The sequence below is a fragment of the Melanotaenia boesemani genome, chromosome 14, assembly GCF_017639745.1.
Source record: "Melanotaenia boesemani isolate fMelBoe1 chromosome 14, fMelBoe1.pri, whole genome shotgun sequence".
Taxonomy (NCBI): domain Eukaryota; kingdom Metazoa; phylum Chordata; class Actinopteri; order Atheriniformes; family Melanotaeniidae; genus Melanotaenia; species Melanotaenia boesemani.
In genome coordinates this window covers 8821965-8835019 of record NC_055695.1, presented here as the reverse complement: position 1 = coordinate 8835019, position 13055 = coordinate 8821965, and the positions used below count along the sequence as shown (strand labels likewise).

The 13055-nt window shown below is 40.8% G+C and overlaps 1 protein-coding gene across 1 annotated transcript in view; it reads right to left on the bottom strand.

Moving 5' to 3' along the window:
- Nucleotides 1-13055, bottom strand: part of LOC121652879 (E3 ubiquitin-protein ligase rnf213-alpha-like) — a 59047-nt gene that overhangs the window by 36729 nt on the left and 9263 nt on the right. Inside the window, exons 12-16 of the mRNA XM_042005961.1 lie at nucleotides 12566-12725; nucleotides 12269-12486; nucleotides 10519-10656; nucleotides 1625-1780; nucleotides 161-1403 (exon numbers count right to left, since the gene is read on the bottom strand). Coding sequence (XP_041861895.1) covers nucleotides 161-1403; nucleotides 1625-1780; nucleotides 10519-10656; nucleotides 12269-12486; nucleotides 12566-12725 — 1915 coding nt within the window. The remainder of the gene's footprint in view (nucleotides 1-160; nucleotides 1404-1624; nucleotides 1781-10518; nucleotides 10657-12268; nucleotides 12487-12565; nucleotides 12726-13055) is intronic.

Below are 13055 nucleotides of genomic sequence, written 5' to 3'. Positions count from 1 at the left end.
CAAAGTATTATCTGACTAAATGAAATTATGGCATCAGTAATAACTCAGTCAAATTACACAGTGGATTCACAAATTCCCAATATAACACTGGTCCAAAGAGTAAAGTGTCTACCACCAGTTATTATTTAGTATGAATAATTACAGTACATATAGGACTTACCAACTCCTGCGCGATGAGATGCAACAATTCCAACACTATGGCCACCTTTGAACACAGCATCCTTGTGATCTGAATGGACAGTTAAATGTCTGGACAAGTACTTCTGGATCTTTTCCAGTGGTTCCTGTGGTACAAAGTCTCTTTTGAACTGACTGAAAGCAGTTGGAATGTAAGTGTGCTCCCTCTCAGAACTGCAAAACATTACTAGCTTGTAGTCACGTGTAAGGGAACAAAGTTTCTGAAAGCATTTCTCCATTGCACAGCTGACATCATAGGTAAGTTGGTCAACCCAAAGCATTGTGTAAATCTTCTGGCCAATTTCACCGGGTGAAAGACATCTTCTCAGGAAAAGCTCCACCTGCTCATAAGATGTTGATGGAGTACACAAGAGAACTTCATCATAGCTCGGTAGTGGCTCATAGTCAGTGGTCATGTACAAGCAGATGCTTGAAGTAAGGACCTGATTGTGTGGGCAGATTAAGAGATTTGGTTGTTTTGATTTAAGGCCTTTTGGAAGTTCTCTTCTGAGGGAGTTGCCTTTTGTCTCAGGAAGCAGTGGCACTTCACATTCATTCTGATTTTGGTTTTCTGTGTCTGTCATCACTTGTAACAGACTCCCTAAACACCTTATGTCCAAAACGTCCTGAAAAAACATCTCTTTATTATACATGTAACTGTTCCACAACTCTTCAAGTTCCCTCAAACCAACAGTCTGGTTTCCCTCCTCTGCTTGGTCTTCATGTGGTAAATGACTTTCTCTGGCTGTGTACGTGTCATCATCTTCATTATTCATATTGTTGGGCTTATATTGGTTGGACAGCCGTTGCCATGATCTCCAGACATCAGATGATGTGCATTGTGGTTTGATGAAAGACAACATCATCAGTGCCTTCTCCTCTATTTCTGAATTCACATTTGTAGGAGTCACAACACTGCACAGGTAGAATATTTGTTCTGCTGTAAAGTAGTTTAAGTAGTAGAGCTCTGATCTCTGTTGGTCCATGAAGTTTTGCCATTTACTGAGAAATGACTCCAGCTTTTTTGAAAGTGATGTAAGTTGCTCAACTAGATCTCCATCTACTTGAAAGCGATACAGAGTCTTGCAAAAGTTGATTTCCATAATGATGCATTGGTCACTATGAGCTTTGCAATGAATATTTGCTTCCCAAAACCTGAAGAGCGGGTTTCCTGCAGCATGAAGGTCTACAAAGGCTTTGGCAAGTCTTTGGACATTTTCAAACACCTGGATATGAAGAAGAAGTGAGATTAAAACTGGACAGACCAATAGACAGACAGACAGACCAATGGACGGACGGACGGACGGACGGACGGACGGACGGACGGACGGACGGACGGACGGACGGACGGACGGACGGACGGACAGACAGACAGACAGACAGACAGACAGACAGACAGACAGACAGACAGATAGATAGATAGATAGATTGATTTCAAAATTCCTACCGCAGTGAATCGTTCCACTTCAGTCTGACTTTGTTGTCCTCTTCCAGACATAAGCATAAGCTTGTTTTGCAGCTCTTTTAGGTCCTCATAGGTACATGTCATGTTTTTTTCTTGTCCATCCTGAATTTGCAGTGTCAGGGAAGTTTCTAAATCGAGCTACAAAACAAATACATAAATAAATAAATAATAATGTTTTTTTTTTTCATTCCATAGAAATAAAAAAAAACAGCTGTTACTAATGGGACAAATCAAGCAAGTTTGATTTGGTTGACTTATGTCATGGTTATGGACTTTATGTTCATGTTTTTGGATTTCTGGTTATGTTTAGTTAGTCTTCCCTTGTGTGCTGTGGTTCTTCTTCTTCTTCTTCTTCTTCTTCTTAATGGCGGGTCGCAACCAACGTTTCAGGTGCATACCGCCACCTACCGTATCGGAGTGTGTATTCTTAGGGTGACTAGTTCTTCAGGTTACAGGCTAATGTGGTATAGATACGAACCTATATAAAAAAAAAAAAAAAAAAAAAAAACTACAATCTATGCACTAACCCTGTGCTCTTAATAAATCCCATTAATGCCTTATTGCAGTCTTTGGTGTTGTCACCCTTTCCCAAGATTCCCTGCAAATCCCAGCCCCTGCCTAGCGTGTACAACTTGTCTTTCAGTATATTCCTCTGTGTTACAAATCGTCTACAGTCCATTAACACATGCTGCACATTTTCTATGACACCACATACCTCACAGTCATCTGTTTCCGCTTTACCCATTAAATACAGTGTTGCCCTCAGACCCGTGTGTCCTAACCTGAGCCGTGAATACACTACCTCCTCTCTCCTATCCCTTCCCTTAGGTATCTCTACCTTTACTGACTGTTGGATACAGGTGTCTCCCTTTGCGATCTGCGTCCCAGTCAGTTTGCCACGCTCCTGTTACTGCTGCACTAATCGAGGATTTTGCCTCCCCTCTTCCAAATGAAACTTTAATTATTTCAGTGTTGGACAGTTTTAATGCTCTCTTTGCTATTTCATCTGCTCTTTCATTTCCCACAATACCTACATGTGCGGGGATCCAACAAAATTCCACAACAAGGCCAACTCTCTGTAAGCGAAACAGCATTAGGTGAATTTCCAACAGCAAGTCATCCCTACATGTTTCTTTGGTGTTAAGACTCTCCATAGCTGCTGCGGAATCCGAACAGATGACAACTCTCTCAGGTTGAATCTCCTCTATCCATTGTAGCGCAAGTATGATGGCCACTAATCCCGCTGTGAATACTGATAAGTTATCTGTGATCCTTTTGCAGATGGATACATTGAACTCTGGGATGAACACTCCTGCTCCAACACGTCCAGATACGGGGTCCTTTGAGCCATCGGTGTATATGTTTAAGTAGCTGTAGTATCTCATCCTCACATACTGCTCTGCCAGGGGACCGATGTCAGTTCCTTTCCACCCTTTCCTTCTATCAATGAGCTTACTATCCAACCCTGGTACCGGAATGATCCAGGGGGGCACATTGCCCCACACTAAGGACGGACTATACTGAAGCATGTCTAGACCCCATTGCGTAGCTACACCTTTAATCGTCCACCCAAACCCTTTACATTTTTGTTTTCGCAGGTACTCCCAGCAGTCTGCAAGCACACCTGTAGCTGGTTGCTTGTCTCCTGAACCTTTTAACTTTACCCAGTAGACAAGAGACAATTTGAGCCTTCTAAGTCTTAGCGGTAGCTCCCCAGCTTCCACCAGCAAAGCATTTGTGGGGGTTGTTTTCACTGCACCAATACACATCCTCAATGCTCTATGCTGTATACGGTCTATCTTTTCCAAGATATGATTGGCTGCCGCTCCATACACAATACAACCATAATCCATACATGATCGGATCAGGGCCCTATAAATGCCTAATAGTGTCTGCTTGTCTGCTCCCCAATCGTAACTTGACACAGCCCTCATGAGGTTCAGCACCTTCTTACATTTGGTTTCCACTTTACTGACATGTACCTTCCAGAGACATTTTTCATCAAAACCACAGACCAAGATATTTAAACTCCTTAACTCTTTCTATGCTCTGCCCATAAATCTTGAGGCTGACACTAGCTATTTTCCTTTTCTTAGTAATAATCATGTAGCATGTCTTACTGACGGACATTTTAAAACCCCAATCATACGACCACTGCTCAACTTTGTCAATAGCGGCCTGGACTGAACTGACGACATGGTTGACATTCTTCCCTCTCTTCCATATGGCTCCATCATCAGCATAGAGGGATGTTCCAGTGTCCTTGCCAACATTTGTAAAAATGTCGTTATTCATGATATTGAATAATATTGGGCTGATCGAGCTGCCCTGCGGCACTCCATTCGAGATGCTGTACTCTACCGAGAGGTCGTCTCCCACTCTCACTCTATATGTCCTATTAGACAGAAAGTCTAGGACCCAGTTGTACAGTCTGCCCCTAATGCCCAACCTTTCCAATTTAATAAGGAGTCCTTCTCTCCACATAGAATCATACGCTTTCTCTATATCAAAATATACAATAACCAGAGCTTCTTTATTATTAACAGCTTTCTCTGCCTCGTTACTGACTTTGACAAGCGCACCTGTAGTCGATCTAACTTTTCTAAAGCCGCTTTGACAAGGGCTAAGCAAACCTTTTTGTTCCAGAAAATATGTCAGTCTGTTAACAATGACTTTTTCCATCCATTTTGCCAAGTGAGAAGTTAATGCTATTGGCCGATAGTTTCCTGCATCAGCTGGATCTTTGCCAGGCTTACTGAATGGCAGTATCAAAGCGCTTTTCCAGTTAACTGGCATTATTCCTTCACTCCAAATCTTGTTAAATAACCTGAGCACAACATTCAATGCCTCATCAGGCAGCTGCCTGAACATGGCGTAGCATAGCCGGTCCTGTCCCGGTGATGAACCCTGTTCCATGCAGGGCCTTCCTTAACTCCTGCAGAGTAAAGTCCATATCAAGTGAAGTCCCCTCCCTGGGCTTTCTCTTAGTTACGTCTGTATTTACTCTCAAAATGTCTTCTTTATGCTGCCTATGAGCTGGGTCTAGGTGATTCCCACTGTGAACGCCTGCAAACTTTTTGCCTAGCAAGTCAGCCTTTTCTTTATTTGTGATAGCCAGGTAGCTCCCCTCCACAAGCACTGGCACTGTAGTATTTTGCTTTTTCCCAGTCATTTTCCCAATCATGTACCACACATCCTTTAACTGAAGTTCTCTGCCAATTGATGAGCAGAATTCTCTCCATGCAGTCCTTTTTGATGACTTAACTATTTTCCTTGCGTTTCAACATCACCATTCTTGGCCAGTGACTCACAGGCCTCCAGACAGCACGCTCGAAACTTGCCCCAGTCTGCCTTGGCAAAACACCATCTATCCACCACGGATGCCTTCTGTACATACACTTCATAATTGATAGTACACAAAATAGGAAAATGATCACTGCCCATGTTATTATCAATTATACTCCATTCACAGAGACTGCTCATGCTGCCTGTAACTAGGGTTAGATCCAGGCAGGAGCCACGATTTCTTGCCACATCCATTCTGGTAACTCTGCCGTTATTTAAACAGACAAGAGACCTTTCCTCCATGAGTTCTTCAACTACCTCCCCATTCGAATCCGTGTGGTCGCTTCCCCAAAGTGTGTTATGGGCATTAAAATCACCACAACCAAATTTCTCTTCTGTCAACTGTTGCTGCAACATTGTGAAAGGTTTCCTGGCTTAATTTCTTGCATGGATTGTAGAAGTTGACTAGTCTGACATCTCCCCTAGGGCTACACACTTGGATTACTATACATTCGTATTCTCTGGAAATAACTTCCTGTCTGAAGGCTAGCATGTCTTTAAGAAATGTGAAGCAGCCTCCACCAAGAGAGTCACTTCTGTCACATCTGATAGGTGTGCATCCTGGCATAACAAAATCTAGCTATGGCCTCAGCCATGATTCTTGAATGCAAATAACATCCGGGACAACATCCATTTCTGTTACTACTTTTTTAAATACCTGTCCGTTAGCTATTAAACTTCTGGCATTCCATTGTAGGATATGAAATACCATAAGTATTTCAATCAGCCTGAGATAATCCATCATAACTAACAGGATTTAACATTTCGTGAATTATTTCTGCCTTTACCTCTATGATTCCCAGAAATTCCGCTGCTGCCTCTACTACTGTCTTGATTCTGTCACTTTTCCTCTGCTGCTGCATTGCTACATTAACCGTCTTACATATAAAAGCAACAAAGCTGACTTTGTCCACAAGCAGTGTGTCTTTATTGATTCCCTTTATACCTGGATCTGCCTCCTTTTGCCTTTTGGGGTTGAGAGCTTGTGCTCCAGAGACCATCACCTGCGGTGTTGGGAAATTACCTTGTTCTGCTTGCTTTACTTTTTTAGCTGTATCAGCATAAGATACTTGATTGGTAACTTTGTATTTCATGATTTCCCTTGCTTGCCTCTGCGCTGGACACCCCCCATAAGCGGCACTATGTTCCCCACCACAGTTGCAACACATAATTTTTGCCTCTTTGCCACACTTGCCATACTCATGCTCCCCACCACATCTGGCACACCTTAGCTTTCCCCTACACTGCGTTGCAGTATGTCCAAATCTTTGACACTTAAAACACCTTAGGGGTGCTGGGACATATTCTCTTACATCATAGCTTAGGAAGCCTAAAGTAACTCGTTTAGGGAGCACGTCTTTAAACTCTAAAACGACTGAGAGGCTATCGGTCTTAACACCGTTTCTGTGCATTAGCAGTCTAGTGGCTTTCACCACTCTCCCTCCTTTTACTTCTTCTAACACTTCATCCATGGACACTGAGGTATCTAAGCATAGCATTTGTATGGTACACACTTAAGTCTTTACCATATAAGGTTCTCTGTCCCACAGACTGGATTGACACAAGAACATGCATTCCATGCAAATGAGCATCCTATAGGCAAACTCTATGATTGGAGACATCGCAGATCAAAAAGGCCACAGAGAAATTAATGGCAGAAATCAACACGCCCTTCTCTCACACCGTTGCAGTAAAGAGCCCCCCACCATATGAGAAAGAAGTGAAATTTCAGGATGTTTATCCTCAGCTCCCAGTGATTTCCCATGAAGGCAGTTATCATGTCACTGATGATGCCAACCAAATAATAGAAACGGGACAAGCAACAACGACCATTCACATGTATCCAAGCCTCAAGAGTAAAAAGAAGACAACAAAGAAGAAACCTGGAGACATGGCTCAGAGTGATCTGGAGGAAGCCAGAGACGGATACAACTCTGCCATAAGACAGATATTGGCCAAAGCAGAGAGAAAAGGAGCAGAGCTACTAAAGACAAAGGATCTCAAAGATGACACTTCTGATAACTCGGACACTGAAAGTGAAGAAGAGAGTGATGGCCTTTCAGAAGAGTTCTACCCAGCTACCACAAGTACAGGAACCAAAGATGATAGCCAACAAGTGCTGATAGAACTTGAAAAGAGCGTAGATCGACGTCTTTCATATTTGGAGGAAGCCAGCAGTCAAGAGGACCGACAGGCGCTTGAGGACCAGTTACAGGAACTTCGGATACAGAAGAAGAAGCTGCGGAAGAAGCTCTCTAAAAAGCCGCAGGCGACATATTTCCTCCGTCCAAGAAGAAGAAAGTCGGTCAGCAAGATGTGTCCAGTGGTCGTCCGAGGACAGAACTTGGAGTATAAACCCTGGCAAAACACTGATTTGTCTGACATTTTGGAGAAATTACCGTCTCTTCACGATGGAGCACATCCGTGGATTTCTAAATTGGAGCAGATCTGCGTGGGAATATAGCTGGCTACAGGAGATGTAAAACGACTTTTGGCTAACATCTTAGGAGTTCCTGCTATGGAGGACATTCTGCAGAAAGCGGGACTTGGTCGTTATGTGGGGACATCTGTATACGACCCAGAACTGTTTGCCGCAAATCGAGGCAGAGCATGGAGAGCTCTAAAAGAGACATTTCCAACAAATGTCCACCCTGACAACATTTTTATTGAGCCATTGCGCCAGGAGGAGAATCCAAGATCCTATGTCTCTAGAACTCATCAAACATGGAGAGATGTCACAGGAAATGATCCAGATCTGAACCAAATGGAACAATCGATTCTGCGGGCCAAGATTCAGAAGGGGCTGCCTCAACCAGTGAGAAGCAAGCTTGCAGAAGTGGTCGGTCTTAATAGCATGACCAAAGCAGTTTATACAGACCACATTGCTCACCAAGTGGAACTGTTCAGGAAGAAAGAGCATGATCAGAAAGAGCAAGACCAAGAGACTCTCAGGAAACTGAATCAAATACAGCTGGTGGATTCGAAAAAGAAGGAGAAAACAAGCAGTGGTTATCCAGAGCCTGCCATCTTCAAATCAACCATCACCACAGCAGCAGCCTGATAAAGTACAGTTCCAACCACCTCAGTCTGCACCATGGCCTCCAGTTGACTGTTTCTCACCACTAGTTTATGGCCCGCCACAGACCTGGAGAGAAAATTTCGGGAGTGGAAGAAATTTTGCTCCATGCTTTCAACAGCTGTATGAAGTGTGCTATAATTGTGGTTCACCTGACCATTTTATTCGCAATTGCACAGCCTGCTGAACTTGTAGGATTAATTGAAGCATGTCCGACCAAACACAAAGATGCACAATTTGTGGCCAAGTTTTTGTGTCATAAGGTCACAAGCAGGTGGGGACATCCAGATAGGATGTCCTCAGACAATGGCAAGGACTTTGTGGATAAAACTGTGGTTTTAGTTTGTATAATCAAGTGGGGAATTAGATATCTTATACCTACTTAATTATCATCTATATTCAACTAAACTTATGTTATTCCTCATTCTTATGCTTGAAATATTTTTGATTCAACCTGTTATTATGACAAAGATACTGGTCATTGTTCTTTTTCTCTCTTCTCAGTACACATGGGGACGACCACGCGGTGGGTGGTTAGTTATTCAGAGGCCCCAACATTCTGAATGGACTCAGAAGTACATATAAGGACACTAAACATGGACAGTGAACCCTGAAGGTCAACGCGATGACATCTGCGGACTGAAACATCATCACTATATCGATTTACCCATCTGGAGGTTTCGGAGCCATATATTTTTGTTTGCCTTATTTTGTTTCAATGTTTACTCATATACTGTATTAATCTGAGTGATAATCTGAATTTGTTGTGATGTTATGTGTGCTATTGCTATGTATTTCCTTTTTAGGTAGACATAGACGGGGTTTACCATTAGGCGAATAGATAATTCTGTGACTCTTATTATGTGGATACATATGGGTGACCTCGAGTGCTTATTTTTTTGTTTCGGGAGGTGAGAATTGCTAGGCAGGATTTAGGCCCGGAGGGGTCCGATGGGTCGACTAGCCTCTTTTGGGCGTTTTATGATTTCTTTTGGGGCTCTCATATGTGTTTATTTAATTTGAGTCTTATATAGTTCGTTTTTTTCGGGACTGTTAATTCCAGTCCCGAAGGGGGGAATTATGAGGTATCTAAGCATAGCATTTGTATGGTACACACTTAAGTCTTTACCATATAAGGTTCTCTGTCCCACAGACTGGATTGACACAAGAACATGCATTCCATGCAAATGAGCATCCTATAGGCAAACTCTATGATTGGAGGACACAGGACTGAGGAATTTTCTTTGTTTAAACCCTATATAAGACAGAAGGACACATCCAGTCTTTAGGTCTTCGTTCTGGCTTTGGGACCTCCAGATTTTGCTGCAGAAATCTGTTTTGATGTCTGAACTTTTGTAATAAACTTCTTTTTATTATTCAAGTCAGCGTCCAGAGACGTTTTTGCCTGAGAGCCAATTTTTCCACATCTCCTGATCAAGATACATCAACACTTCCAAGGGCACATCCCGAATCACCCCTCTGCGCTTTGCTGCACTTCCTGGAATATGAACAGCAACTCTTTGCCCACCAAGAGAGTCTATGCGTAAAAATGAGTCCCTTTGTGCTTTATCCTTTGCAAAAACCAGCAGCCTCCTGTTATTTAGAAACTTGGCAAAGCTAAATTTCCCCATCTGCTTCTCTATATCCTTCGTCATCTTAAATGGATGAAAATATGCCCCTTCCTCTTTGAACGTAACCATGACTCTCCAGTCATTTTGCCCGGCCTCCACTCTATCCTCCCACCTGTTAGCTTTAGCCTTTCTTGTCGCTTCCTCACTCTCCGATCCCGATCTAGCACTCACAGAACTACCACTCCTCATTTTCCTTTTCTTAATGGCTTCCTGCCATGGCATGAGATTATCTTCTCCGTCCGAACTGTCACCCATAATAAATACAGTCACGATACAGTTGTTGCTCACCCACCACTTTTGTCACGTTCAAACTTTTTCCCGGCCACTCCACTTCGTCACTTCCCTTCTTCAACTGTAGCTCGTGTGCTGTGGTTTTCTATTCCTGCCTCGTTAGTTCACCTGGTCTGATTAATCATCCACTTAACCTGTGTCTTGTTACTCCCTCTATATATAAGTACTCCTGGTTTTCTGTTATTCCTTGTCAGATCCTCATCATTCACTTATGCCTCTTCCCTCTGGTTTATGTTTCTCTGTTTTCCTGTTTTGGATCCTTAAAATAAACCCTTTTTCCCTGCACCAATTCTGCCTCCTGCCTGACTGCCTGCAATTGGGTCCTCACCTCCTCCGACGCCCGCCATTCGTGACAGACTTATATTAACACCACTAAAACATCTCTGTAAAGAAAAGTTCTTTCATACAAGGTTTTTTTTTTTTTTTTTTTTGTAATTAAACGTCTATTTATTTATGATTCATGCTTCCTCTGCCTTGTATTTGAATTCTCACTCAAACTGCTTTACACATACCATGCAAACCATTTATTGTACCTGTTTCTGGTTTTGGGCCTTGATGGTATACAATCCTTTCTCATTAATGGATGTAGCCAGGGACAGAGATGAAAATTCAACAGATCCATGGCTTTCCCTTATGGTCTTTAACCATTCCAGAAGGCGTGCTGAATCACCCTGAAATAAGGAAACATATAACAGCTCTTTGTACCTCTGGAAGTCTACAAATAAAATAATAATTTGTTATTTTCACAAATGGCTAGTAAAGTAAATCATTAAGAGAACTGACTGAAAATTACAGGTTGCAGTCATAGTTATAAGGGGTGTAGAAGGATGGGGATGGTGGTTAATGGTGCCCTCGGTCTGAGGGTGTGTGGCTGGATCATTGGGGTGGGTGCTGGAGGGTTGCCTCTGGGCTCTTTGGTCCCTGGGCCCTTCGCTCTGGCTGCCTTGGATAGGTGGTGACTAGCAGGGTCGGCAATACTTTTTCTTTTTTTTTTTTGTGAGTGACTATCTGGTACTTTGGTTGTTTATGTGATACATTTGTGACATGTTTCTTTATTTGGTTATTATTTAGGAAGTCTTGATTACTGTCAGTATTTTTTTTTTTTTTTTTGGAAAAGCTGAAGGAAATTTTCTGGTGTGTTTCTGTACAAATTTAGCAGTTGGTTGTCTGGTGATTGGACTGGGTTGGACTGAAGGGCCGTTGCCTTCCATCTCTTGTGTTTTTGTCTCCTCTTTCTTCTTTCTGCTTTCCGCTTTGCTTCTTTTTACTGTCCTCTTCGGTTTTCTGTCCCATCCAGTCTGGTCCAGCAAGATTACATATATTCCATAATTCAAAGTAAATGTATAACAGTAAGTAAATAAATAATAATATTATATATATATATATATATATATATATATATATATATATATATATATATATATATATACGTTTCTTGTGTGTTACAAATTAATCTCTGTATCTCTATGTTGTTGTCATTCATCTTCATATTTCCACCTTTATCTGTTTATACGTCCTAATTTATTTTCTTAATATCTTACAAATTTATCCTTCTATTTGTGGCACGTATTATTTCTTGGGATATGATGCCTGTTATTATTAAACTATGTGCCAATTCTAAAATATGTATTAATTTCCTGTAGAACTGTTCCAACATTCTACCACAACTGTCTCTTTGCGGTTTTTACATAATATCATGTAGTGTGGGTCTAAATGATTATATTCCTAGTGAGGATGAGATGTGCTGTGGCCCATTTTGTTGTTAGGAATTGACTACAGAAGATGTAGTGATATTCTACAATGTTCAGTTCATGCAGACAAAACTAGAAAAAAAAAATATGGAGTTTTTTTTTTTTAATTGGCTCTTCACTAAAAATCTTGGTGTTTTTGTTTGTTTGTTTTGGTTTTTGTTTATTTAAATTTTTTTAAAGGTTCTCTTTTCATACACAACTCCTAACTATTTATTATATTTATTATATTGTGCTTTTTAAAGATATTTTAAAAATCAATAACTAAAGTGAAAACATATTCTAACTGCATACTATTATCTTGTTTACTATTATCAAAATGAAAAAAAAATGACAATCTTGAGTTTTAACATTATTATAATTGTTTAAATGCTAATCCACTAGATATCTGTAGGTGTGTATCTAATCACATAAAAAAAACATAACTGATAACTTGAAACAGACTTTTATTTTTACCATTTAATCTAGACAAATTCTAACAAATGGTTGTTTCTATTAAATAAGTTACAACATAATATAAATACTAAAACCTCACCAGTTTGTTTGGTAATGTTCTGTCATTTCCAAGTGCCTTCCACAATGTTGCCAGTGAATCCTCAAACTTTCTAAAATCAGAGTCCTGTTTCAGCCCATACAGCAAAGATGAGTATCCAAGCACAGCATCGTGGAAACAGGCGACTCGATCCACTTCCAGGTCATTTTCTCCAGCAGAGATTGATGCCAGGTCAACAAAAACTTTCAGCTCATTGATATCTGCAATTATAAGTTTAATGTAGCTGTTATAAAATATTGTATTTCATTCTGGCCAACTATAAAAGGGAATCTACTTTACCTTGAAGTTCTTTTTTAACCCACTTGACAAACACTTTACAGTGACTGAGAACTTCAAGACATTTTTTGCGTTTGTGTGTAATGTCTTTCAGAATGCCTTTTGCATTGATGAGGTCGTCATCAATGCTGTTCAGGCTGTTTGTCTTGAAGGTGGCTTCATTCTGAAAAATGAACATTTATAGTGGAAAATCCTTGATCAATGACAGATGAAAAGAGTATCTTGTCACAAGTACAAACTTTGTGTAACAGCAAATTGTTGTAAATGTGTTCAAATTTCTGTTATGTACGTTATTAGCCTAAGCTAGTTTTCAACAAGTATACATAGCAAAAGATTAGTATTCAACAATAATGCATTGCTTCATTAAATGGCTGCATAATTTATTGTTTTAACTTTGACTGTGTGGCATGTGCATGTTCAGAAGATGTAATGCAGAATGTGTCATGTTAAGTATTTAAAAGTTGCAACTTTTAAACTTTTTGCAGTATGAATA